At 44.0% G+C, this 26,704-nt stretch overlaps 1 protein-coding gene across 1 annotated transcript; it reads left to right on the top strand.

Moving 5' to 3' along the window:
* The first annotated feature begins 479 nt into the window (after positions 1-479).
* IL2RB (interleukin 2 receptor subunit beta) lies at positions 480-26,453 on the top strand. The gene is made up of 11 exons (XM_036760923.1): positions 480-722; positions 12,214-12,351; positions 13,818-13,932; positions 14,966-15,080; positions 16,157-16,235; positions 17,206-17,308; positions 17,956-18,104; positions 20,578-20,746; positions 22,110-22,212; positions 23,013-23,097; positions 24,871-26,453. The coding sequence occupies exons 2-11, from the start codon at positions 12,349-12,351 to the stop codon at positions 25,612-25,614; spliced, it is 1,665 nt and encodes a 554-aa protein (XP_036616818.1). The 5' UTR covers positions 480-722; positions 12,214-12,348; the 3' UTR covers positions 25,615-26,453.
* Positions 26,454-26,704: the final 251 nt, after the last annotated feature.

Raw genomic sequence — 26,704 nt, 5'->3', positions numbered from 1 at the left:
AGGATCAGATTAGATTACACATGAAAAGCACTTTGTAATCCACAGTGTTAGAAGAATGTTGGCTATTAGCTACATGTATGGATGTGTATGTAGTGCATGTGGCAATGTATGACTGGGTGTGTAAGGGGATACTTGACTTCTGCATTGGGTAGTCTTGTACATATGTTAGGGGCAGTATAATTAAGCAGCATTTTGTGGTCTAAAGATCTGAGGAGCGGGAGCCAAGGACTGAGGAGGCCTTTCCTGGGAGGCACAGCCCAGTCTTGCCTCTTCCATACAGAATGGGGTATGTGTGTGCACATGTGTGCTCATGAATGTGGGAGTGTGTGGGGGAGATCTCTATCTGGTACCTGGTTGCTCTGTTCAGAGTTTCAGACTTAGCCTAATTTCCACCCACCTCTGTCCCCCTCCCCCAGTCACCACAGGAAGTGGGCTGAGCCTGGGGGATTTTTAGTCTCTGCCCAGGTAGCTGCCTTGTCAGACTTGGAGGCCCTGGGCCAGGCCAGTGCATGGAGCCCTTAGGGCAGAGTGTCAGGCTGCTGACAACGGCCTGCCTCCCTCCTCAGGCCACCTAAGGGACAGTGACCTCCCGTCTCCGGGAATCCCCTCTCATCCCAAGAAATCCCTGCCTCAGAGTGCGCTTGCCCCCTCTGGTGGCCCTGGTAGGGGCAGTGTCCCTGAAGGAGGCAGCGGAGGGGGCTGAAGGTAACCAGCTGGAGGAGGTAAGTCTGGGGCAGGGGGACTCTTGAAAGAGGAAGAAAAGATGAGGGAGAGGAGATGATGTGGGGGCAGAAGTGATGGACCTTTGGAGAGGGGAGAGAAGGAAACGGGAGGTGTAGGGAAAGAATTGCCCAGGGGTCCGGGTCATTGCGGTGGGCCAAGAGCGTTGAATTTGGAAACAAAGGACATGGGTTCAAATCTGGCCTCTGATACAACTTAGGACAAGTCCTTCTACCACCCTAAGACTCAGTTTCTCTCTCTGCAAATATATAGGCTTTGGAACAGAAAGTAAAGTTTGGATTTGAGTCCATTTTAGAAAAGTCATTGATATCCTGAAAAGAGCATCGATTCTGGAGTCAGAGATCCTGGGTTGGCCTCTGAGCTCCCTTCCAACTCTCTTATAACTTGGAGGGTGTCCAGAAGAGGACAAATACGGCAATGATGAGATGGAGCTCCTGCCAAATGAGGATGGGTTGGAGGAACTGAGATGCTGATTCTGAAGGGAAGACTGAGGTGGGGGAGGGGGTATGAGAGCTGCCTTCGGATACCTGGAGGGCTGGCTGTCCTATGGGCGATGGGATCAGTTTGTTCTGTTTGGTTACAGGGAGCAGAATCAGAAGGAGGGGATGCAAAGTCTGCAGAGGTAGATTTTGGCTTACATTAGGAAACTCCCTAATGGTGAAAGCTGTCCCAATGCCAGGAGAGGTGATGGGTTTCCTCTCATTAGAGATCTTTGAGCAGAGACTGAATGAGAACTTAGTAGGTGTGTCGTACTGGGAATCCTTGGTCAGGAATGGGTTGGACTGGATGGCTGCTGAGGCCCCTTTCAGGCTCTGAGATCTTGTGATGGTACTGTCTTTTAAGAGCCACCCAGCCTGAAATCTATGGGCTTATATCCTCTGTTTCTTTAGGTGAGGGACCTTTGAAGAGACTAGGGGGATGGGGAAGGTGGGAAGTGGGGACATGGATGGAGCAGGGCTAAGGGACCTTTTAAAAAGAGGGCTATGGTGGAGGATAATAATAGAGGTGATGAAGGACAAGGGAAAAGTAATGGGCTATGAGAAAAGGGAGAGGCTGCTAGGGGATGCTTCCCAGCTAAGGAGGGGGTGGATGGCAGGCACATATTTAAGCAGTTTCATTCTGACACATCTTTCCCAGCAGTAAGACAGATCTGGGGCCCTGTGGGCGAAAACTTACCATCCTCTGTTTTTCTGCTTCTTTTCTTTGGGGATAGCCAGACAGGGAAGGGGTAGCCTTGGAGAATGGGTGAGGAAGATGCCCCTAGATTCCTCCATCCAGATTCCCTCCCTTGTACTCTGAGACCTCCTTCCCTCTCCTTCTTAGAAGGATGGGGGAGCATCTTGGGTTCCCCTTCTGAGCCTGTGACTGTTGAGTTATCAGAGGGTGAGGTGGGGGGAGGCAGAGGGCTTGCATCTGTCCTTGTGTCTCATTACATGAGATCAAAATCTATCTCTATGACTCAAGATTCCCCAACTCCTAACCCTTCCCCCTTCACCCTGAAGAAATCTGAGGGTTATGATAATCATAGGATACCACAATGATTATAGAGTCCATCTCTCTCATTTTCAAAGGAGGGAACTGTGCCCCAAAGAGGGGATGTGCTTCGTTTAAGGTCACGCGACCAGTAATTATGAGAGCTAAGTTTTGAAAAGAGCTAGGACTGTAATCTCCTGATGAGTCAGCTGTGCAGCTGAGCAGCCCCCAAAGCTGATGCCTTCCTTGGCCACAGAAACAGTGTTCAGAATGAGGGAGATGACATTCTTACTGAGCTGTGCCCCAGTCAGCCCCCACCTGGAGCATGGCCTCTGTCACCAACCAACTTGAGCATGGCCAGGGGAGGGCAACCAGGATGGTTCATGGCACATCCATATGGACTGGTCAAAGGAACTAACCCTGATGAGGAGAAGTTTGTGAAAGGGAAGGGAGGACATGAGAGCTGTCTTCAAGCGTCTGAAGGACGTCACCTGCAAGAGGGATCAGACTATTCTACTTGGTGCCGGAGGACAAAACTGGGAGAAAGAGACCAAGAGTCAGCTTGAGGGATGTAGATGGCATTCCTGGGCATTCCAAATTGATGCAAATCCATGGCATTTTGATGCCTCCCTCCACTCAGCTGCCAAGGACAGTGAGAGTCAAAGCCTCTGAGTGCCAGGCTGGGGGTGGGAGAAGGCTGACTGGGGGAAGTGGAGGGAGATAATCTGGTCTGAAACTCATGTCCCATCATCAGGACCTGGGGAGGCAGGGAGCAAGATCCTTCTCCTCTCTAGCCTCCGTTTCCTCATCTGTTAAAAAGAAGGGTTAGAGCCAGTGTCTTCTGAGGTCCCTGTAGGTCCAGATCATTTAATCGGTCTCTTTATCGGAAAGACGAAAACCATACACTAGAGAATGTCTGATGTCCCATCCAGCTTGCAGGAAAAGGTGGAACTACAGAGAAGATTTCACCTCAATGCAAAGCAGAATGGCCTAACAATGGGACCCACTGCCTTGGGGAGAAGTCACTACTCAGAGTGATGATGTCAAGGGAGATCCTGCGCTGGAAGGGAAGCTGGGTCTCTGAGGTCCCCCCTAAGGTGAAGGTCCTGGGATTCCACGAACCTGAGCCAAGGAGAAGAGGGTCCAGCTAGCCCAAAGTCTCCCATTGAATCAGGAGCAGAGCAGGAGCCCAGCTAATCCTCCAGCAGCTAGAGCATGAGGCTCTAATCTGGGTGCCAGGTTTCAGAGAAGACATTGGTGGAGGAGCTTGAGTGTGTCCCAAAGAGGGGTGTTGAACCTTGGGCTCAGAGCAATTTCCTGCTTTTGGGTCTACACACACACACACACACACACACACACACACACACACCCCTCTGTGTTGATGTTGTTTCAGTACTATCTGACTATGATCCTATTTGGGATTTTCTTGGCAAAGATACTGGAGTGGTTTACCATTTCCTTCTCCAGTTAATTTTACAGATAATGTAACTGAGGCAAACAGGCTTCAGGGACTTGTCCCAAGCCACACACCTAGTAAGTGGCTGAGGTGGATTTAAACTAAGGTCTTTCTGACTCCAGGTCCAGTGCTCCATCCACCATGCCACAAAGCTGCCCCATCTTTGTATCTTTAGGACCTAGTGGAGTGACCTGGATGCAGGAGGTACTTAATAAATGCTTGTTGATGGTTTGATCATTGAAGGGGAGTTGCAATAAATTTTGGAAAAGATTTGCAGGAGTCAGATTGTGCAGGTATTTAAATGCCAAAGTAAGGAGTATGTTTTATCTTAGGGACCATAGGGAGCCACAGAAGCTTCTTAAGCAGGGGTGTGACATGGAGAGACCTCTACTTTGGGAAGACAAATTTTGGCAACTGTTTGGAGACTTACTGGAAAGAGGAGAGAGTTAATTTAGGGAAGTCTATTAAGAGGCTCTATCTAGGCAAGAGGTGAAAAAAGCAGGAGATAAGGCAGGGGCCACCTAAGTGAAGAGAAGGGATGTGATGAGAGGTGTAAGGAGGTTCAAACTGGTGAGCTCCAGTCAGCTGGCAATGGGGCGGCAGGATGAAAGAGAAAGAAGGGATCTATTAATTAGTGAGTTAGTGAAGTGGCTGCCATGTGCCAGAGATGGAATACAACAAGAAAAACGAAGCAGTCCCTGCCTTCAAGAAGCTTATGTTCTACTGGGGAGACAACATGGGCAGAAGTAGACACAAGCTCCCTGTTTGTTCCTGGGTCAGGGGCATTAGCAGCTAAGGAGGGATCAAGAAAGACTACTTGTGGAAGATGGCACTTGGGATTTGAAGAGCTCTGAGGGAGGAGGGAGAGGGGACACGCATTGATTAAGCACCTACTCTGTTCCAGGGACTGTTCAATGCTTTACACAATGACTCAGGGAGGGAGATGCTATTATTTTCCCCGTTTTGCAGATGAGGAAATTGGGGTGAATGGAGACTATGTGACCTACCCAAGGTCACACAGCTAGTAAGGGCCTGAGGCAGAATTCTAACTCAGGTCTTCCTGACTCCAAATCCAGCACTCTACCCACTGTGCCATCCAGCTGCATTCCAGGCCAGAGGCAAGGCGGAGGGGAGGCAGTGGCAGCCAATGCAATGTCATGGAGATGGGCAAGACATCTTGTTTGAGGAACCACAAAGCCAGATTGGCTGCGATGGGAGAGCATGGGAAGAGGAAGAATGTACATAGTCAAGTTGAAGCTTATTTGGGGCCATTTGTACTGAGCTTTAAAAGCTAGAGGAGCTCTTTTCTGGTCTTAGGGGCAATAGAGAGCCATTGCAAAATCACATAGTCTGATCTGCCTTTGAAGAAAATGTCTTTTGTAGCTATGTGGAGAAAGGGCTGTTAAAGGGAGAAGCTGAAGACAGGGACATCAATTCAGAGGCTATTGCAGTGGTCCTGGGGAGAGATGATGAGGACCTGAATGAGGGGGATGGTGATATTAGATGATAATGATGATGATGGTGGTGGTGGTGGTGGTGGTGATGGTGATGATGATGATGATGATGGTGGTGGTGATGGTGATGATGGCAGTGCTGGTGCTGGTGGTGGTGATGGTGATGATGATGATGATGGTGGTGATGATGGTGGTGGTAGTGGTGGTGATGGTGGTGATGGTGATGATGATGATGGTGATTATGATGGTGGTGATGATGGTGGTGGTAGTGGTGGTGGTGCTGCCGATAATGATGATGATGGTGGTGGTGATGATGATGATAACTAACATTCATATAATTCTTTAAAGTCTACAAATTGTCTCATTTGATAAAAAGAAAGGGGCAGATGCAAGAACTATTGTCAGAAATGAGGAGAGTCAGGAAAACCTGGGCTCAGATCCTGTATCAGGCACTAGCTATGTGACCCTGAGCAAATCAACACCCAGTTCTTTACTTGTTGTCTTTCCATTAGAATATAAACTCCCTGAGAGCAGCAACTAGTTTTGTCTTTTATTGCATTCCTGCTTGACCCTTAATAAATTCTTGTTTACTGGGCGACTCTATGGAGATATCTAGGAGGTGATTTGTAACAGAGGACTGGGGTTCTAAAGAGATAGTAAGTGATGCTATATAGATTTAGGAATCATTATTAAGGCCCGATTTCATAGGATCATAATTTGGAAGCTGGAAGGGACTTTACAGACCAATAGGACTAACTCCATAATTTTATCTGGAACAAGATTCTAACTGAACCGAGGAGAGCTGAAAAGTTCACTAAGAGAGCAATTGTAGAAAGAAAAGGAACCAAGACAGTGTTGTCATGCACCCATAGTTCAAGTTCAAGTTCTCTTTCAAAGAATGAGAAGGCACAGCCTGGGAGGTGGGAGGAGAACCAAGACAGAGCACTGTCACAAAATTCAAAGGAGAAGACAATTCCAAGACAAAAAAGAAGTCATAAAGTGTCAGAAAAAACTGCAGAGAGGTCAAGTAAATCGAGGACTAAGCAAAGATTTTTTAATTCATCCACTAGGGCATCACTGGTAACCTTGGAGACAGGGGCATTGGGGGGGGGAAGGGTCACAAGATCCTTTGCAAAGGGATGAGAAATAAGTGGGAAGTGAGGAAATGTAGGCAATGAGAGTGAAGATTTGTTGTCGTTTTCTAAAAGTTTGTTAGTGAAAAGAAAGAGAGATATGAGAGGATTGATCCAGAGAATGGCTGGATCAGGTGAAGTTTTTATAAAAATGGAAAGGTGTGGCCATGATTGTTGCAGCTGGAAAAGATCCAAGAGAGATAAGGGGGATTGAGGATGATAGAGGGATGATAGAGATAAAAGATAGCTTTTAAAGTTCCAGGAGGAAGTTGGAGAGAATGAGATCTAGAGCAACAGGAAGATTGAGCTTGGGAAGGAGAAGAGCTACTCCTTCTTCAGAGACTGGAATAAAGAAGGTAATGTGGGCTGACATTAAGGGATCTGAGGTGTGGAGGAGGGGAGAAGGGGGAGTACATAGGAGAAACATTCCTCCAGAGAGAGAGAGAGACAGAGAGAGACAAAGAGAAAGAGAGAGAGAGGGGGGGGGAGGGAGAGAGAGAGAGAGAGAGAGAGAGAGAGAGAGAGAGAGAGAGAGAGAGAGAGATAGACAGACAGACAGAGAGACAGAAACAGAGAGACAGAGAGAGACAGAAAGGAAGTTGTATGGTGGGCTTAAGACAAGGAACAAAGTTTTGGAATCGATGCTCAGGATTGCAATAGTCAACAAAGGAAGAATGAAAGGATTGCCAAGTGTCATGGGAAAGAGAGGAAGAGGAGGAAAGTAAGACCTTACTCAAGGTGACAGAGGTAGTGAGTAGATGAGCCCAGATCTGCTCTTGCCCCTCTGTCTTCGGATAGAGTCCTCTTTCCAAGTTAGCACCCTGTCCCCTTTGTAACTGATGGAAGCTTTGGCATCATGTTAGTGATTAAGAGAAGAAAAAGAAGGTCCGACTCTGGGTAAGGAGGAAATAGTAGAAAAAAGCCGATTTTAGCAAATGAAGCCAGGAGGATGATGGGATCCCCTCTAGTAATCAGAGGCCTTGGGTGGCCAGGCTCAGGAGCAGCAATGTGTGATGACTTTCTGAGTATTTAACACAAAATCTAGACAGAATTTTGGGAGAACCTGACAAAGTCACCAAGAGTATATTAGAGTAGGAATCAAGAAAACATCCTTTGCAGATTTTGCAGATCACTCCAAATAACTCCTATTATTCTCCTTGGTTAAAGTGGACACCAGGGGTTCCTCTGAGAGTAACCAAACTTTTCATCATGGTTAGGTTCCAACAGAAGTATGTCAAAAAGATTTTGAGAATGTTTATCTTGAGAAGGATCATAGGTTTAGAACTGGAAAGAACCTTAGAGGCCATTAAATCCAATCCCTTCCTTTTACAAATGAAGAAACACATGCTTATGAAGGCTAATTGACTGACTGGACCAGGGTCACACAGGTAGTAAGGAATAGACATTGGATTTGAACCCAGACCATAGACTCATGGAGAGAGAGAAATGAATCTATTAAGTGTCTACTATGTGCCAAGCACTGTGCTAAGTACTTTGTAAATTTTATCACACTTGATCCTAACTACAACCCTGTGGAATATGTCATAATTATTATTTACATTTTATAGTTAAGGAAACTGAGGCAGTCAGAGTTAAGTGACTTGCCCAGTGCCACACTGCTAGCAAGTATCTGAGGTTAAACTTGAACTCAGGTCTTCCTAATGCCAAGCCCAAAACTTCATCCATTGCCTCACCCTCAGGATCATAGCCTTAGAGCTGGAAGGTACCCCTGAGGCCACCTACTCCAAACCCCTCATTTTACAGAAGAGGAAATCCCTCTGTAAAATCTAGGGGGTTGGGCACAAGGATATCTTAGGGTTGTCCCAGCTCTGATGTTTCCTCTGATGTTCTGTGCTCTGGTATGCAAGAGGAACCCCTGACACAGGGGAGTGATGTGGTTAGACCCAAACTACTGCCTCCCCACATTTTCCACATCCTGTGTTCATGCAGCTGATTATTGGACCCAAGTAAAGGGCCTATCCTTATTCAGCTCCCTCCTCTTCAATTCCGTCCATCAGTGTGTCAACTTTTTTAGATCCTGATTCTGTCATCCGACCGGTTAGATATCTCTTGTAGCTTTGTGCACATGACTTCAGTGTCTTCTTCCTGGGTCATCTCCAGTCATCCTGATGAATATCTGATCACTGGATCCAGATGTCTCCGGAGGAGAAAGTGAGGCTAGTCACCTTGTATAGCCTTCCCTCACTCAAATCAAAGTCAACTGCAAGTCATGTCATCATTTTCCTGATGTCATGGTCGTCTTCGAAAATGAAAGACAAGCACACACAATCAAGAACCTGGTGGGGATAAGAGACTGGGGCTGGACCTGGGATTTCATCAGGGATGCTTAGATGAGGAAATGCTCTCCAAATGCAAGTTGGCATCTTCGCCCCAACTTGGAGTCTTAGAAGCTTGTCTAGGGCACTGAGAAGTTTAAAGGCTTTCCAGGATCACTCAAGGCATCAAAGACAAGACTTGAAGCCAGGTTTTCCTGGCACAGAGCCCACCTCTCTATATGCCAGCCATGGGGCCTCTCAAGTCACTGACAAGTACGAAATATAATAGGACCAAGGACAGATCTCCAGCTTAACAAGGATTCATTCAAACCATGATATGTCAGAACTTGGAGGAACAAACAGGTCACCTAGTCCAATCCCCTTATTTTGTGGACCAGGAAAGTGTTTTGCAAACCTTAAAGTGCTATGAAAATGCGCACTGTTGCAATTATTACTTCATTATTCAACTTAGCTACAAGGCAAAAAAAGAGGATGAATTTACCATTAATTAATGACTGATCTTAATCTGTCATCACTCTTTGTCTCATCGTCTTTGAACTCATCTAACTGGATCTTCATGTAGTCCACAAGGATATTGTGGGAAACCATCAAAGTCCATTCTTAAAACATTCTTTTGATTTGTCAGGTTAGTAGCCCCATCAAAAAGAGTATTTGGTTACCACAGCATCACTTGCTTTTAGAGAACCCATGCAGGCTCCCAGATGATCACCACAAGAAGAACTGAAAGTGGCCATAGCATTTTCACCCTAGGAAGTTACTGGTGACTGGAGGGAAACTATTTTCAGTGGACTGGTAAGAATGCAAGTCATATTGAAATTATTAGAAGCAGGCAGTAGTGAGGAGGGAGAAGCAGAGAGTATAAAACACTGTGGGACCATCAGGCAGTGAAAGGAAGAGGGCAATCGAGTCAAGGAGAGAGGAGCCCTGATAGACTGTGAGAGTGTGTTTGGCCTCTGATCATGACCTTGGAAGTGCCCAGCTATGGAAAGAATGGGATATTAGCACCTCACCACCTCTCAAGCAGCAAACCTGGTGCATTGTGGGGTATAGGAGTAACGACCTGGATTAGACTGCATAGGAGTAGAGGAAAGAGCATTAGATGTAAGAGTTAGGACACTGGGATTCCTGTGCCAGTTCTGCAACTTATTAACTATGCGACCCAGGACATCATAGAAACATAACTTCCTTGGCTGTATGGGACCTTAGAGGTCATCTGGTCCAAGCCCTTCATTTTGTAGAAAGGCAGTGTGACAAAATGGTTAGTGTGCTGAATCTGGAGTTCAGGGACCTGGGTTCAAATCTTGACTCTGATACTTCCCATCTGTGTGACTTTCATGTACCTGGACCTCAGTTTCTTCTCTGTAAAAGGGGAGGGGTCAGACTAGGTGGCCCCTGAGGTCCCTTCTGCTCTAGATCTATGGTCCTGTAATCTTCTCTGGGCCTCAGTTTCCTCAACTTTTAAATGGGGGGTTGGACTAGATGATTTCTTTGGTTTTTTTTTTTTTGTTTTTTGGCGGGGCAATTGGGGTTAAGTGACTTGCCCAAGGTCACACAGCTAGTACATGTGTCCAGTGTCTGAGACCGGATATGAACTCAGGTCCTCCTGACTTCAGGGCCAGTGCTCTACTCACTGTGCCACCTAGCTGCCCCAGGACTAGATGACTTCTAAGGTCCCTTCCAACTCTGAATTTATGATCTTAAGTCATACACTTAGGCTCCAATAGGGGAAGGTGATCTTGCACGATAAAATGGCGAAGATGGGATTTGAACTCATTTTCCTTGCCTTGAAATGCAGCAGTCTTCCCCTCATACCACACTGCCTCTCTCTGAGTGCCAGCTTCTCTCTCTGGAAAACTGGGTGATAATGTTTGCACTGCCACCACCCTAAGTTTGCTGTTAGGAAAGTGTTTTGTTAACCTTTAAGTGTGCATCGAGTAAAGAGGAATTATTACTATTTTATTATTAATACGATTTCATTTTTGCTCGTCCCTTTTTCCAATCAAAAATCCATCTGATTCCATACTTTCTGCCATTTCTCCTTTGCATAATAAGTTGTAGACCCCTCATGCCAATAATTCACCTTTTCATGGCCTTCTGGCTGACCATCAAGGAATTCTCTCTACCTCTTGGGAGAGGCATATCCACAAGCAGGGGTCTGATGACTATGGTCAAAAGACAGGAAGCCAAACTCAGAGTAAAAAGATTAATTACTCTGCTAAGGAATCTGCTCTTGCCAATAACATATTCAGGTTTCTGGGGTTCAGATTTGGCTTTTGTAACCTTTCAGATCCACTTCGGCCAGTTGGTAGCATTCTGTGACAACTTAGGATAGATCAGCAAAGCATTTCATAGGAGTGGAAGGAAAAGATGAGTATTTGAAATTCAAGTAGCAAGATTTATTAACAAATAAGAAAAAATATTCCCTGTTCAAGGTCAGGAGACAAGGGGAAGAAACCAAATACTTTTACAATTAAGAAGCAGTCTTTTTAGACAAAACTTTGTGATCTCTTATCCAAGGACAGTAAATAGTTGTTCAACTAGTGAATAAAACTATTGGCTTTATCATGTCATCATGTAGGATTTGGGGAATTTCTAATATTAGGCCACCTTGTGGTTGAGAGATAGTTCATCAAGATGTGAAATGATTGTTTTTCCTACTTTTCCCATATTCACCATTTTAATTCTTTAAATATTGTGGTGTTGCAGGGCTCAAAGTCACAAGATATCCCTGGGAGAATGTGAACATTACAAAGAAGACATTTTGCTTGAGGGAGAAGCTAGTATTTCCCAAAGAAAGTGGAGCTTTCCTTTAATGAGAGCAAGGCATGGGCTGTTGTGTATTTTATTGGTATCTATAATTTATCAAGGGTTCTAGGGTGCCTTCAGCATGTTAGAGAGATTCCCCATGGAGAATTCACAAGAAGACCTGGAAGAGAGTTCCATGGGATGATTGATACTGGCAATGATAGAGGTGATGGTGATGGCAATAGTAATGAGAATGGGAATGCTAATGGAACTGATGGCTGTGATGATGATGACAGCAATGGAGAGGATGGTCATATTGGCCACAATCATGAGAGTGCTGGCAAAGATGACGAATGTGAGAGTGCTGTTGACTATGGTGGTTATGGTCATTGAGAGGATAGGGATGCCTGAAATGGCAACAGGGAAGATTATATAATGATGGGGATGTGGTTGATTTGGGGGATGACAGTTATGGATGATAGGAATGATAGTTATGGTGATGAGGATGATAATAACACCATGATGGTGATGGTGATTCTGATGATGGCAGTGTACTAGTAGTAGTAGTAGTAGTAGTAGTAGTAGTAGTAGTAGTAGTAGCAGTAGTAATTTTTTTCTCTCGTGTTTGATTTAATACTTACAAAGTACTTCCATCATGGCAACCCAAGGGACTATATTACATGCATATTACTGCAGTGATGATAATGCTGGTGATGATTTATCATGGTGGTGACCATAATTGCAACAATAGCTAACATTTACACAGTTCTTTAGGGATCACAAAAGTTTTACCTAGCAAGCATGGATGGGTGGCAATTTGCTTGTCTGGATAGAGTCCCAAGCTGAAGAGCTTGCAACTCCCTTGGAATTAGTTCATTGTGGACCTGAGCCCTCTTATCTCTTTCCTTTTCCAGATGAGAATACCGGGGTGCAGATGAACAGCAGGCCTGATCCAAGACCCCCTCCCTCATTGGTAGCTGAATCAGAAATAAAACTCAAGAGGACTTGCATCTGTTTCTAGGGACCTAACTATACAACTTTCTCTCCAGATGGTAACTTCTGGGATCTTTGTTCTTAGTATGTTAGAAAAGGCTGGACAACTTTCCAAATCATTTCCCCCGTTCCTCTCTTTTCCCCAAGTCTACACGACTTAAGCATGATTGGAAGGGGCAGAGGCAAATGATCAATCCCACTGCCCTTTGCCCATCATTCCTACTCTATTCCTTTGAGTCCCTTCAAAGAGGCAATGTGATAGAGTATCTGAGCATTGGAATTGGCATCAGAACTTGGAATCCTGGTTCTGCTACTTACTGGCTGACAACTTGGGCAAATCATCGACTCCCCCTTGGCTTCGGTTTTCCTCTCTGTAAATGAGAGGGTGATCTCTAACACCGTTAGATTTTAGATTCTCCTGTCCTAAAAACAGTGCGGAATAGTGGCAAGAGTCTTGGACTTAAAATCAGAGGCTTTGCCTTTGAATGTTGGACCCAACACTTATTAATTAACAGGTGATAGAAAAGTAGAATTTTGAACTAGAGTCTGAAAGTCTTGAGTTCAAATCTGCCCCCCAAACATTTACTACCTATGTAATGCTAGATAAGTCACTTAACCTCTCTATGCCTCAGTTTCCTCATCGATAAAGTGGGGATGATGGCAGCATTTACTTCCCAGAATTGGCATGAGGATAAAATGAGATAGATATTTGTAAAGCACTATGCAAACCCTAAAGGATTATATACATATTCGTGGTTATTATTAGCCCTGTGACAAGCCCTGGGCAAGTTAGTTTACACTGCTAAACCTCAGCATCTTTATAAAATGTAGGCTAACACTATAATTCAATTCAGCAAATATTTATTGATTAATAATTATATATTTACATATACATATATTACTATATACAAGATACTTTTTTAGGTGCTGGGGATATGATGTAAAACCAAAATACATATGCAATACAGGAAAATTTAAAGGAGCTGAGAGAGTACTCACAAATAGTACATAATATATTACAGTCTCTTTGTGTCTTCTGTGCCCCACTCTGTTCCATCATCCATCTCTTGGTGACCATAACCTGAATCCTTTGGATACTGTGGTACCCATTGACTTGTAGCCATAAGGCATATTTCTATCACAAAGAAGGGCCATTGCCCCAAGAAAAAGCTTGGGACCATTCAGAGCATGGTGTAATGTTCTAAAGAAGGTGGGGCTGCCATTTATTGAGAGCAAAGAATGGAGAACTACAAGCTCAGCTGATCTCCTTGTTGCACCAAGGGAACAAGAGGAAGACCCCCCCCAAGAATGTTGGTTGTATCACCTGAGGAGGATTAACAGGAAGCCACAAACCAGAGCCAAACAGGAAGATGATAGTGATGGAGGTGTCAGTGTTATTAGTTTTGATGATGCTGGTAGTGATAATAATAAAGGTGACAGTACTCTTGAAGGTGATAATGGTGATGACGAGAGTTGTGAAGTGATAATACAATGAGGATATTCTCTCTTCCATTCTCTTTTCCAGGGGCCCCATACTCAACTTCACCCTGTGGGTATTACCACCTGTTCTCCTCTCCCATGGTACCTGCCTCTCTTCCTTCTCCTGCTTTTTCTTCCTTGGATCCAAGGAGCCTTGAAAGGTGAGAAAATCCTATCGTTGGAGAACTAGAACAAAACACTGAACTTCATGGGAAAATTGGATTTGCCTTTAGTACCTCTATGACCCTTGCCCCCTCCTTGAATCTCCCTTAGGCACAATTATATCCTCTGTAAAATGAGAAGGTTGGACTAGATGGTCTTTGGGGTCTGCTTCAGTTCGGTGGTTCCATTATCCAACATCAACCCTGATCCAGGGAGGGGGAACCCATCTCTCAGTCCCATGCTCCATAACCTAATTTTATAAACTGAGCATCCAGCTTATAGGAGTGTGTGCTCGTGTGTGTGTGTGTGTGTGTGTGTGTGTGTGTGTGTGTGTGTGTGTATGTTGAGGGTATATCTTGGGAGAAAGTTCAGGTTGTGAATTTTGAGTGTTATGGACTATCCTATATACTCAGGAGTCTTTGTAATAGACTGAGGAGTTGACCCGTGGGTTGGCATGACAGTAGAGGAGACCAGAGGACACAGACTAGATAAATAGTTAGTGCTTCCTAGCATAAAGTTCCAGAATAACTGAATCTAATGTGCTCTAGTGGAAAAAGTATTGAATTTGTGAGAGAATCCCATTTTTGTAACCATAGTAATAGGACTCCATAGCACATCTCTCTAAGCCTCATTTCCCTTGGTTGTGAATTGAGAAGGTTGAACTAGGTGTCCTCTAAGGTCCTTTCCAACTCCAACCCACACTTCCGGTGTAGACGCCACTTAAAACCACCTACAGCTTTGCTTACAGGAAAGAATTCAGCAAGGGGAGCAAGGAAGCCTGGGTTCTAGTTTTTCCCCAGCCACGTATTAACTATGCAACCTTGGGCAAGTCATTGAACTAGTTCAGGGACTCAATTTTCCACCTGTCAGATAATAAACCCATCCAACACTGAGCTGTTTGCACTGAGAAAGAAAAGTCCATCTATGCCCCAAAAGGAAAGGCTGATGACGGGAGGAAGGATAAAGGTAAATGGTAAAGGGGATGTTGGTAAGAGGATTTTAAGCCTCGGTGGATGATTGGATTTCTTTCAGATTCTCCTCAGCTTTCCTGCTTCTATAACTCAAAATCCAATATCTCCTGCACCTGGAAGCCAGAAACTACCCAGAGGTTTGAGCAATGCCATCTCTATGGCAAGTCGAAGGAAAGGTAAGGAGTGGTGGTCATTAATGCTTCTCCTGTCTCCTGCGCTGTTGGCTATCAGGTCTCACTGCTGTCCCAGTAGGAGCTGTTCTCAGGACTGCCCTTCCCCTCTCGCCTGCTGGCAGCTACGGTGGTCCTGAAAGTCCATACTTACCAAACCCTCTGTATAGCCCAATCCCATCTCAGTCTATGGCAGGCAGAGAACCACAGGATTCAGAGCTGGAAGGGAAGATCCTCAGAGAAAATCAAGTCCAGGCGTTCTTAATCTGTGATCCAAGGGGTCGATGGAAAGATTTCAAGAAGCTGAAAATTAGATTGGGAAAAACACAACCTTCCCTCAGGGAGATCTGGGTTTAGGTCCCACCTCTCATATATGATTGGCTGTGTGACCTTTGACCTCTCAGTGGCCAAACAATTCTCTTAAGACTAGAAGTTAGAAAGGAGATGGCAATCTGCTTTGGTAGAGGGCATTTCCTCATTGGGGAGTTCCTTATATCAATGAAAAACCAAATATGATGGGGAAACCATATAATGAGGCTTGTTAAGCTAAATAAATTTTTTTACACAAAATAATATAAAGACTTGACCTGGCCTGGCTGGGGCTTCCCAAGTGGAAGAGGCCATAGTCCCTTCTTGTACATATCTCACCCCCTTTCAATAAACTCTGTTGGCTCTCTCTTGCTTCCAGAATTAAATAAAAATCCTGTTTGGCTTTCAAAGCCCTTTAAAACCAAAGCCCTCTCATCTTTACTGTCTTTTTATGCCCTACCACTCCTTCCCCCATTTACTCAGTGATTCAGAGACATTGGCCAATGAACAGAGTAAATATTGTCAAGGTTGTATCAAGTAAAGTCAAAAGGCTAGATTTACTATGCACCTACTATGTGTTAGACACAAGTGCTGGAGATAGAAAGAAAGGCAAAAAACACAACCTTCCCTCAAGGTGCCCACAGTCTACTGAGAGGAGATCACACATCAACAACTATATACAAATAAGATATAGATGGATTGGGACAGATTGAAATGACTCAGTTGCTGGACACTCTAAAAGAGACTTAATATTTTAGTTTTCTTCTTAACAGACCAGAGAACCGAAGCTGTGAGCTTCTCCATGTGGAGCCAACACTCTGGACTTGTGACTTGATCTTAGGAAGAATCGATGTAAGTGGCTGGAATACTCTGAGGGACAGGGCTGAGAGGGGAGAGAGAGTGAGGGTGGAGATTTTCTCTATATCTTGGCTTCAGATCTGGGCTTTGCCACTTACCAACTATGGGACCTTAGGAAAGTCCCAACCTCTATGAGCTTTAGCTGCCTTATTCATAAAATGAAGAGATTGGATTGGATGAAATTAGGTTCCTTCTTGTTCTAAATCTGTGATTCTTCCAGTCTTAAATCCCTGGTGTTATCTACTATCCCAACCCTCTGGACCTCCTCCTATTCCTATTTAAGTCACAGTCTCTCCATATTGGGCAGCTGCAATGGGTATAGAGCAATGTCAGATGCCTGAAGGGACCAGAGGATTATGTGGAGAATTGGAAGGGTTTCAGATGCTGTCCAGCCCAACCCCCTCATTTTACAGATGACGAAACTGAAGCCCAGAGAAATGAAGGGACTTTCTCAAAGTCAGGCAGTAAACATTGTCAATGGAATTTGAATGAAATTCTAGTTTCAGGTCTGCCACTGGCTTTGGCTGAGTGACCATCCCTCTCTGGCTCTTAGTTCCATCATCTTGAAAATGAGATAAGATGAAATCTTTGAGCTTGAAAATATTGTGGGTCTATAAATATCGAGCTGGACCTTGCCATGTACAGTGGAATTCAAAGGCAGAGAAAGCAGGGGAGGATATAGAGTCTTCAGAGAATCAAGGAGGGAGTGACCTGGGAGACTTTGGGCTTTAATTCTGTAGCCCTGTTCACCTGTAAATGAAGGGGTATGACTAAATGATCTCTAAGGTCCACTCTGACTCTATAGCACTCTGAGCCTTCAAAGAAAGTTATGAGGGGAGGGAAAGTCTATATAGAGCCCTGTCTCTTTATTGTTGATGACTTGGGTCCACTTTCCCCCAATCTCATCCTCTTCAGCCCTGACTTTAGGTCCACCCACTGCAGCCCTCATCTCTTTTCCTTCCAGCGTCAGTCTTTGACTGTTTCTGATGTCCTGGTCATGACGGTGAGCTGTCTGACTGGGGGACAGAGAATTGTGATGGAAGAGGAATTCAGACCCTTTGATAAGAGTGAGTGAGGGGACCCTGGATCCTCCAGGGCAGGGTGGGGGATATGGACCCTTTTCTTGAATGTAAGAAATAAAAGGGACATAAAATATGGTTGGTAGAAAATTAACTCCTTTCTCAGATCTGAATAATAGGAAGAACTCATGGTACCAATGACAGACAGAGTATGGCCTTTATCTTCTACACTCTGCTTCTGTGCCTTGCTCTTTTTTGGCTCATGCTCCTGTTTGGGCCTTAAAATCATTTGCCTGGCCTAGGAATTGAATGAGGTTCCAAGGGCCCCCAGTTCTGAGGTTCTAGGATTTTTGGACATTTTAGCCAATGCCTTTCTGTGGTCAGCGTTTAGGTCTACTCAGATATTGACTCTAGCCTCTGTACAACCTATGTTTATTTTCCTGCTTCTTGGTCTATTGTTTTTTAAGCTTTTCTCGTTTGAATTAAGTATGAAGAAGAGAGACCTGCTTATTATACCTTGGCCATGATGGGAGTGCAGGGATGAGAGTCCAGAGAGCTCAGATGATGGGAGCAGTTGTCCAGACAAAGTGGATGGAACTAGATGGAAGAAAGCAGGAGGGGATAACTGAGTCCCTACTTTATTGGAGTTTCCTCCCAGCATCCCCAACTTTTCCTGCCCCTTTCTTCTTCTATAGTTCGACTGATGGCCCTCAGTGACCTCTGCCTAACCCAGCAAGAAGAATATGCCTACAATGTGTCCTGGGTAGTCCCCCTATGTTCACACTATCTGGAGAAGCACCTGGTGTTTGAGGCTAGATATAAGGTTCAGGGAAGCTCCTGGGAGGTGAGTATTGAGGCTTTGGGCTCAGTTTCTCTGTTCTCCCTGACCCCCTGGGGTTACTCCCAACTGTCCTCCCCTGACCTCTATCACCCCACCAGACACAGCCAGCCCTTCTGAATTCAGGCTTTTTGGAGAAGTCCATACCTACCAAACCCTCTGTATAGCTCAATCCCATCTCAGTCTATGGCAGGCAGAGAACCACAGGATTCAGAGCTGGAAGGGAAGATCCTCAGAGAAAATCAAGTCCAGGTGTTCTTAATCTGTGATCCAAGGGGTCCATGGAAAGATTTCAAGAAGCTGAAAATTAGATTGGGAAAAATAATATTTATATCAATAGAATTGTTTTCTGTTATAAACCTATTTTTTTAATGCATTTAAAACCAGGATTCTGAGAAAGGGTCACTAGGCTTTGGTAGACTGACTAGCCAAGGGGTCTAGAACATGTGAAGAAGGTTAGCTCCTTCTTTGGGATATGACTTCTTAAATTTTTTCTATTCTCAACCCCTTCAGGACTTCTTTGATGTGTGTGTGTGTGTGTGTGTGTGTGTGTGTGTGTGTGTGTGTGTGTGGCACTTTAGGAGAACCAGGATAGAAAAGATAAACATTCTGACTTGGAATGTTATTAGGGTAAGTACCCCTACTCCTCCTTTTCCTACTTCCGTTCAGGACCCTTCTTCATATTCCTCTTAGTCCTCTCGTGGTGATGGGTAGCTTAAAACTGGGGTTCTAAACGTGTAGACCACGAATTTTTGAAAAATATTTAGATAACTGTATTTCTAGATAATTTATTTCCTTTGTAAGTCTATATATTTTATCTTATTCATTTAAGAGCATGATTCTGAGAAGGGATTTCACCAGACTGACTGCCCAGGGGGTCTAGGACACATACACACATACACACACACTCACACACATACGCACAGGTTAAGAACTCCTAGACTAAATGATCTTTTGCTCTTAGCTTGGAACATAGATTGCAAGTGTAATGTAAGAGTATAATTACAGGAGAGGCAATTTGGTGGAGGGAGCAAAGTCAGGTTTAGGTCCCACCTCTCATATATGATTGGCTGTGTGACCTTTGACCTCTCAGTGGCCAAACAATTCTCTTAAGACTAGAAGTTAGAAAGGAGATGGCAATCTGCTTTGGTAGAGGGCATTTCCTCATTGGGGAGTTCCTTCTATCAATGAAAAACCAACAATTAGAGACAAATATGGCATAGTTGAGAGAGACTTGGCCTTGGGTATTTGGAGACAAGAAGATCTGGAGTCAGGCCCAGTCTCTGACACATACTAGTAGTGGGACCCTTGGTCTATCCCTTTGTCTCCCAGTCCCTTAGCCGACTCACTGAGGGCTAGAAGTGGCCAAGAAAATACTGGTATGTATTGGTGGAATTGGAATTGGAATTGATGAAATTGGAATTCTTTATCTGTGATTACTTATGCCAATGAAACAATCTGTCAGCTCCAAAATGTATTATAAAATACATAATAATATATATTAATAAAATAATAATTGTTATTATTAAATGAGGCATATCATTAATTATTGAACAGCTTTCATCTTTAGGAAGTTCTTCCTTACATCTAGCCAAAATCTTATTTCCTGTAAATTACTTCAGCCTTTATTTTGCCATCTGGGAGCAAGTGAAACATTAACCAGGACTGGGTGTCACCCTTCAGTCTCTTTACTTTGGTCAAGCACACCTATGAAAAGGGAGATACTTTAAACCGTTATCAGTTAATGATACTTTGGTATGAATGAGGGCTTGGAGACTAGATGCAGAGGACCATATAGAGAAGAGCAAAAAAGCACGAGGGTGTGAGGAGCACCAGAAGAGAGGCAGTGAAGGGGGAAGAAGCTGAGTGTTGGGGGCGGGGCATGTGCGTGGGAGACTTCACTCTCCTCACCATTTTGCCCTGAACCCTGCATACAGAGTTCTGCTGATATAAAGCAGGGCAACAAACAATAGAAATGCATAGAGACCAAATTCCAATAGTCCAAGGTTCTAAACATCCCAGGCTTCTAAAAGTTCAAGATTCTAGGATTCTAAAGTTCTCTAAATTCCCTCACTGACCCTAATACAAGACAGTCCATCTCCTGTGTTTTTGCACAGGCTGGACTGAACAACTGGAATGCCCTTTCTTCCCTCTGTTTCCTTCAAAGCAGAGTTCAAATATTACCTCTTTCAGAGGATTTCTCCTGCTACTAGTACTTCCCCTTCTCAATCACCTTGTGTTTAGTTTCTCTCTGTGTGTGTGTGTGTGTGTGTATGCACAGAGATATATACATGTACATATACATGTATCATTTTATATTACCTCCCTTATAGAACAGAAACTCCTTAAGGATGAGGATTGTTTTATCTGTCATTTTTTGTCTTTGTATCCCAATGTCTAATTGAGCCTAGTTCTGGGCACACAGCAGGTACTTAATAGATACTTATTGATTAACCAATAACCAATGGGTTCTCTGCAGAAAGCCACCATGCTGCCCATAAACCAAAATCAGAGGTGGGTCAACATTGAAAAACTCTCTCCTGACACAAAATATGAGTTCCAGGTCCGAGGCAAACCAGAAAGACAAGGATTTCCAGCATTCTGGAGTCCCTGGAGTCAGACCCTTGTCTTCCAGACAAAACCACAAGGTATTTAAAGAGAAGATCATTCGGGGAAAAAAGTAATTGGGAGCAGGGATGGGACTCTGATAGATAATTCTGCGTAGGAAGATTTAGGGAGGGAAGTCAGGGAAAGGGAAGAAGAGAAGTGAGGGGAACATGAGGGTTCTATATGGAAAGTGAGAGAGAGGAAAATGAGGAGAAGCAGGGAAAGTGTGTTACTGAGCAGAATTGGGGAGAATTGGGCTGGGTCCCCTCCATGGGTTAAGAAGGATAACAAGCCCATTGGCTTGTAAATTCAAAACAGTTTAAACAGACTAGAATGGCAGGTAGACTCTAATGTGAGGAAATATAATAAAGAATAAATATCAAGTTCCACATTGGGGTTCATATGGCCAAGTAAAGGACAGAGGCAGCTATGACTGGTCACGACAGTTTCTGTGAAAAAGATCCTGGGTCTTTGGTGGTCTGCAAGTGCTAAGCAACTTAACAAGTCATTCAAAATTTATAAAGCACCTACTACGTGCAAAGAACTGTGCTAGATAGGCACTAGGGATACTTCAGTGTTCTTATTGATGTGGCTCTCCCAGCCAGTGATGCAGATTAGAGCTCTTTTCCATCTGACTCCTTAAATCACCTTTTCTCCATCCCCCTCCCCACCACCACCGATAAATCTTCTACAAGTAATCTATTCAGGTTTCTAGGAGACTTTGAGAAATCTTAACATTATGTGAATATCAATGGAAGCCTTCAGTGCATGGAATACTAAGATGAAAAACAAAACATTCCCACCCTAAAGATACTTCCATTATCCTGAATCTGTCCACATGAACCATCCTTTAAAGCTCTACATATATTTTCTAGATGTATAAATGCCAGTCAATCAATAGTCATTTATTAAGTGCCTACTACACGTGAAACTCCATGCTAGGTGCTGGAGACACAAGGAAAAGAAAGAGACAATCCCTGCTCTTGAGGAGCAATGTGATCGAGGCAATTCATCTAAATGAGCCTCAGTTTCTCTCTCTGTAAAATGTAGATAATCTTTAGCTGGCTCACAGAGTTACAATAAAGAAATAGGAGCTGTGAAGGAATAACATTCATAGAGTTTGGAGCTGAAAGACCTAATTAAATTCTGATCTTAGCTTGTCACTCACTGACTACCTGAGAGACCTTGGACAGCTCACTTAGATTCCCTAATTGTCAGTGTCCCTCATCTATAAAATGGGGTTAGTAAAAAACACATCTTACTCATCTCAAAAAGTGCTATATGAGTCTATATTGGGGGCCAGACCTGGTACTGAATGGGATTGGACCTTCTCCACATTATATCCTCAGATCCTTGACTAGCTTCCATTTTGGTCACTCTCCTAACTTTTTCTCCCCTTCCCAGTGTTTACCTTCAATAGGCTGTTCAACTTAATTATGGGTCTGTGTGGCATTGTCAGCATCTTCTTCGTGATCCTGCTGGTGCCCAGGGGATACCCCCAGAAATGGTGAGATATTTTGACCAACCTCCCTGCCTGAATTCCTCTCTCCTTCACTTACCCATCATTAAGCACCCTCATCCTCTCTCTCTTCCCCTTCCTGGATTCCCTGAAGCTCCTGGTTGGGTCTTGGCCAAGACTAGTGAAGAGCCTGTTCCTCCCCATCCTTCAGTCCAAGGATGAGTGGGTGGTCTGGGTTTGAGCTATTGAAGAAAGAATTGTGGGAATTAATAAGGAAGCCATGATACCCCCATATATCTTGGCCTCTCAGACTCAGGGTATGTGAACATGTGTGTACACGTGAGTGTGTAGAATTTCACGTGTTCATGTATGTTCATACATGCATGCACATTCGCATACATCACCTTTGCATGGGTGTTTTTGGCAAGTTAATTTTTCACATGCTTTTGCTTGCATTCATGCTTATGTGCATGGATACAGGTGTGCAAGCATATTGTGTTTCTGTGTAGGTACCATATTTGTATATATCATGCATGCATGTTTTATACATTGAAACATACATGTGTGTTTGTATGATGTGCACATACCTAACATGGTTGTATTTATTATATTTGCATGTGTTATTGCATGTTTGTGGACACATGCTATATATGTCTTTAAATGTCACTGTGTGTATGCATGGACATGTGTTTCCACTCACAATCCTGATAACAATTGTTTGCTATTTTAAAAAAGAAGGGGAAGAAGAAGGAGGGGAGGATCTGGGAAGGAGGAAGGGTTTCCACATGGGAGAGGGACATCCTACATCCTGGTTTTCCCCTCTCTCATCCTCATTTCCTCCCTGGCAGGCTGAAGAAGATTTTAAAATGTCACATTCCAGACCCTTCCAAATTCTTTTCCTCATTGAGCACAGAGCACGGAGGAGATTTCCAGGTATAGTTGTGTGTGTGTGTCTGTGTGTGTCTGTGTGTGTGTGTGTGTCTGTGTGTACATGGGTAAGGTAGAATGAAGCAGGAATTGGGAAGTGAAGGAGGGAAAGGTTAATGGAAGAGGGATTGGCCCCTTGGGGAGAATACACATTGTTTCTACTTAATAGTGAGAGGGAGAGGAGGACAGAATGCTGAAGTTGGAAAAATATCACCTTCGGGTCTCACACCCTCTTTGTCAGACGTTGAGTCATTCAACAAGCGTTGACTAAGAGTCAAGTACTTGGTTAAGCAATGGAGATCCGAAGAAAGAAAACACAGAGAGAGAGACCCTTCTTTCACAGAGTCCCTGGTCTAATGACCTGGTGGCCTTGCAGAGCTGGGCTGCTTCCCTTCAGGCCCCAAGTCCCTGCCTCAGATGGCTTCCCACCCTCCTTGTACGGGAGCTTGACCTAAGCAGGAAACTTCTGACATCCGGAGCTGTCCAACAATGGAATGGGCATTGCTTTATGATTACTATCTCATTCCATCTTCACAGCCCTAGGGAAGTAGGTGCTATCATCATGCCCATTTTACAGATGAGGAAATTGAGGCACAAAGCGGTTAAGTGACTTACCGAGGGTAACACAGCTTGTAAGTGTGCGAGGTTGGATTTGCACTTAGGTCTTCCTGACTCCACACCCAGAACTCTATGCACTGTGGGCACCACCTAGATGCCTCTAGATAAGTCTTGGCTAATTTTCCCCTTGCCAAGGAAGTGGTCACTTTTACTCTCTGTTTCTCCTTCATCCTCAATTCACGTTAACCCCCAATAACTGACACATAGTCAGATCCACTTGCCATTTCAAATTCCAGCAAAAGAAAAGCCATCTCCTCCTCTTGTTCCACCCTTCATTTATTTTCTCTTTTCCTTTCTCTCCTCATTCTCCCTCTTTTTTACCAAAAATTCCCCAAAGTCACCTGTCTCTCATCTCATGAAAAGGGCCTAAAGAGGCCAGTGGAAGGTGATTCTGAAACAGCAATAAGTGTAGCGTGTTCGTTGGGTGCCATTTCTCATCCCCCTGGGACTGGCCAGCCCTCTGCCAAAGGGAGTGGAAAGAGGATAAGTGGGGAAGGAGGGAGGGAAGGAAGGAAGGAAGGAAGGAAGGAAGGAAGGAAGGAAGGAAGGAAGGAAGGAAGGAAGGAAGGAAGAAAGGAAGGAAGGAAGGAAGGAAAGGAGGCAGAAAGGGAGGAAGGGAGGGAGACAAAGAGGGAGGGAGGGAAGAAATAATTACCTGAGCCAAACACTGTGCTAAGCACTGGGGCTACAAAGACATAAAACAAGACATTCTCTGTCCTCAAGTAACTTGAATGGGCAACAACTCATTGAGGGAGTGGTGTTCAGGGAGGGGTGTTTTTGTCTTCCAGGTCATAGTAAAGATGAGTGGAGCCATAGGGTATATGACTGACACAGCATTTCCAGAAATGATGGTGTTTATTTTATTATTGCTCCCAGAGACAGGGCAGGAGGAGTGGTGGGAAGGGTACACTATTGGCACAATGCCAAGAATATGGCCAGAGAATGCAGTGTGGTGGGTCTGTGACCTACTAGATATGCTGAACTCTCGCCAACCAGAAGAAGAAAACCTCCAAGGGTGAACTGTGCCCTAGGAGTGGGAGAAACAATCCTAGTTATGCTCAGGGTTACACAACTAGTAACTAACTGTCTCAAGTGGGTCTTGAGCCCCTCTATAAGTAATGACATGTAATTTTGTTTTATTCCTCTTTCCCCCTCTGGCAGAAGTGGCTTTCTTCTCCTTTTCCCACTGCCTCCTTCACCACTAGTATTTTGGCCCCAGAAATCTCTCCCCTGGAGGTGATGCAGAAGGAAGACCCAAACCTGAGTTTGTGGCTGTCCAAGGAGCTGGTCCCAGCCTATAGATCACCAGAGACCAGCGGTCACTCTCTCTCCAGCTGCTTCACCAACCAGGGTTACTTTTTCTTCCATCTTCCTGATGCTCTAGAAGTTGAATCCTGCCAGGTATATTTCACTTATTCACCTTTCAGTGAGGAAGAGGAAGAGAACAAAGAGGAAGGGGAGCAGAGCTCCCTGGTGCCCCAGTTGCCCCCTGGAGGACCTGAGGATGACTCATACTGTACATTTCCCCCTGGAGATGACATGATCCTCTTCTCCCCCAGGCTCCTCCAGGGCCCTGGGAATAACCTGGCACCCCAAAGCATCTCTTTCTCAGGGAAGGAGGCCAAGAAGGAGAGTTCACCTCCTGAAAAGGACACAGCTACTACTCCATCCTGTGACCCCAGTTTCTCAAGATCCCAGAATTCCTTGGATTCAAGACCTGAATCAACCCAGGATGGGGGCCTTCCTCCAGGCCCTGGATTGGGGCCTGCCTCTCCTTTTCCCTGGGATGTTCCCCCTACACCAGACCAGACTCATGCTGTCTCTTCTACCTACCCAGTCCTGAACACTGGTGCCTACCTCTCCTTGGGAGAACTTCAGAACCAATACCACACCCATTCGGCCTAAGCAGAGAGACTTCTCCAAGAGAGGAGAGGGAAGAGAGGCATGGAAGATCCCCAAGGCTCAGGATAACTCCTGGAAATGGAGCAAGAAGAGCTATTTATAAGCAAAAAAACTGAATTTGGCTTCAGAGGGCTGGCCTTCACACCCCAACTTTATTCCTTACTACCTCCATGACTTTGAACAAATCACTCTAACTTTGTAAGCATCCATTTTCTCATCTATAAAAATGAAGGCCATACAAAACAATAGCAATAATAGACGATAAAAATATATGAACTTGGAAATTAGACTACTCTGAGAGATACAATGAATTAATTTCAATATTGACTTAAATATACTGAATGGTATGTAATCTAAATACTTAAAGGAAAAGTTAAAGAAGTTACAGGGGGAAAGAAAGTCAAATTATAATAACGGAGAATCTCAATATACCCCTTTCTAACATATAACCCCCCCCCAAAAAAAAGTCAAAAAAGAAGATAAGACCCTTGAGTAGAATTTCTAAGTTAGACATGACAGCTCTCTAGTGATTATTAATGTGGAATTAAAAGGAATATACATATTCCTATATGTGTGTGGAATATTTATAAAAATAGATCATGTATCAAATCATAAAAACCTCAAAAATACAGGAAATAAGAAATGTTAAATATTTCCTTTACTGATTAAAATGCACTAAAAATTATATTCCATAAAAAACAATTAGAGAAATGATTAAAATTTACTGGGAACTAAATAATTTAATCCTAGAGAATTAGTATGTTGAAGAGCAAATCCTTGAAACAATAAAATATTGACACTGAGGAGACACATACCAAGATTTGGAGTAGGTAGCCAAAGCAGTCCTTAGGGGAAAAATTCTGTCTTCAAACATTTTCATCAACGAAAGAGAAACAGAAGAAATCAAATTGGGCATACACCTAAAAATACTAAAAAAAAACAACATTTTAAAACTCAACAACCAAAATAAAAATTCTGAAAATCAAAAAAGATATTAACAAAGTTGGAAACAAAAACAGGAATAAATTTATAAGAACCAAAAAAAAAAATAGAGAAACTATTAGTTAATTTGATTTTTAAAAAAAAAAAGAGA

The sequence above is a fragment of the Trichosurus vulpecula genome, chromosome 5, assembly GCF_011100635.1.
Source record: "Trichosurus vulpecula isolate mTriVul1 chromosome 5, mTriVul1.pri, whole genome shotgun sequence".
NCBI classification, from domain to species: Eukaryota; Metazoa; Chordata; class Mammalia; order Diprotodontia; family Phalangeridae; genus Trichosurus; species Trichosurus vulpecula.
Note: the sequence above shows the minus strand (reverse complement) of the source record. Positions and strands in the feature narration are given on the sequence as shown.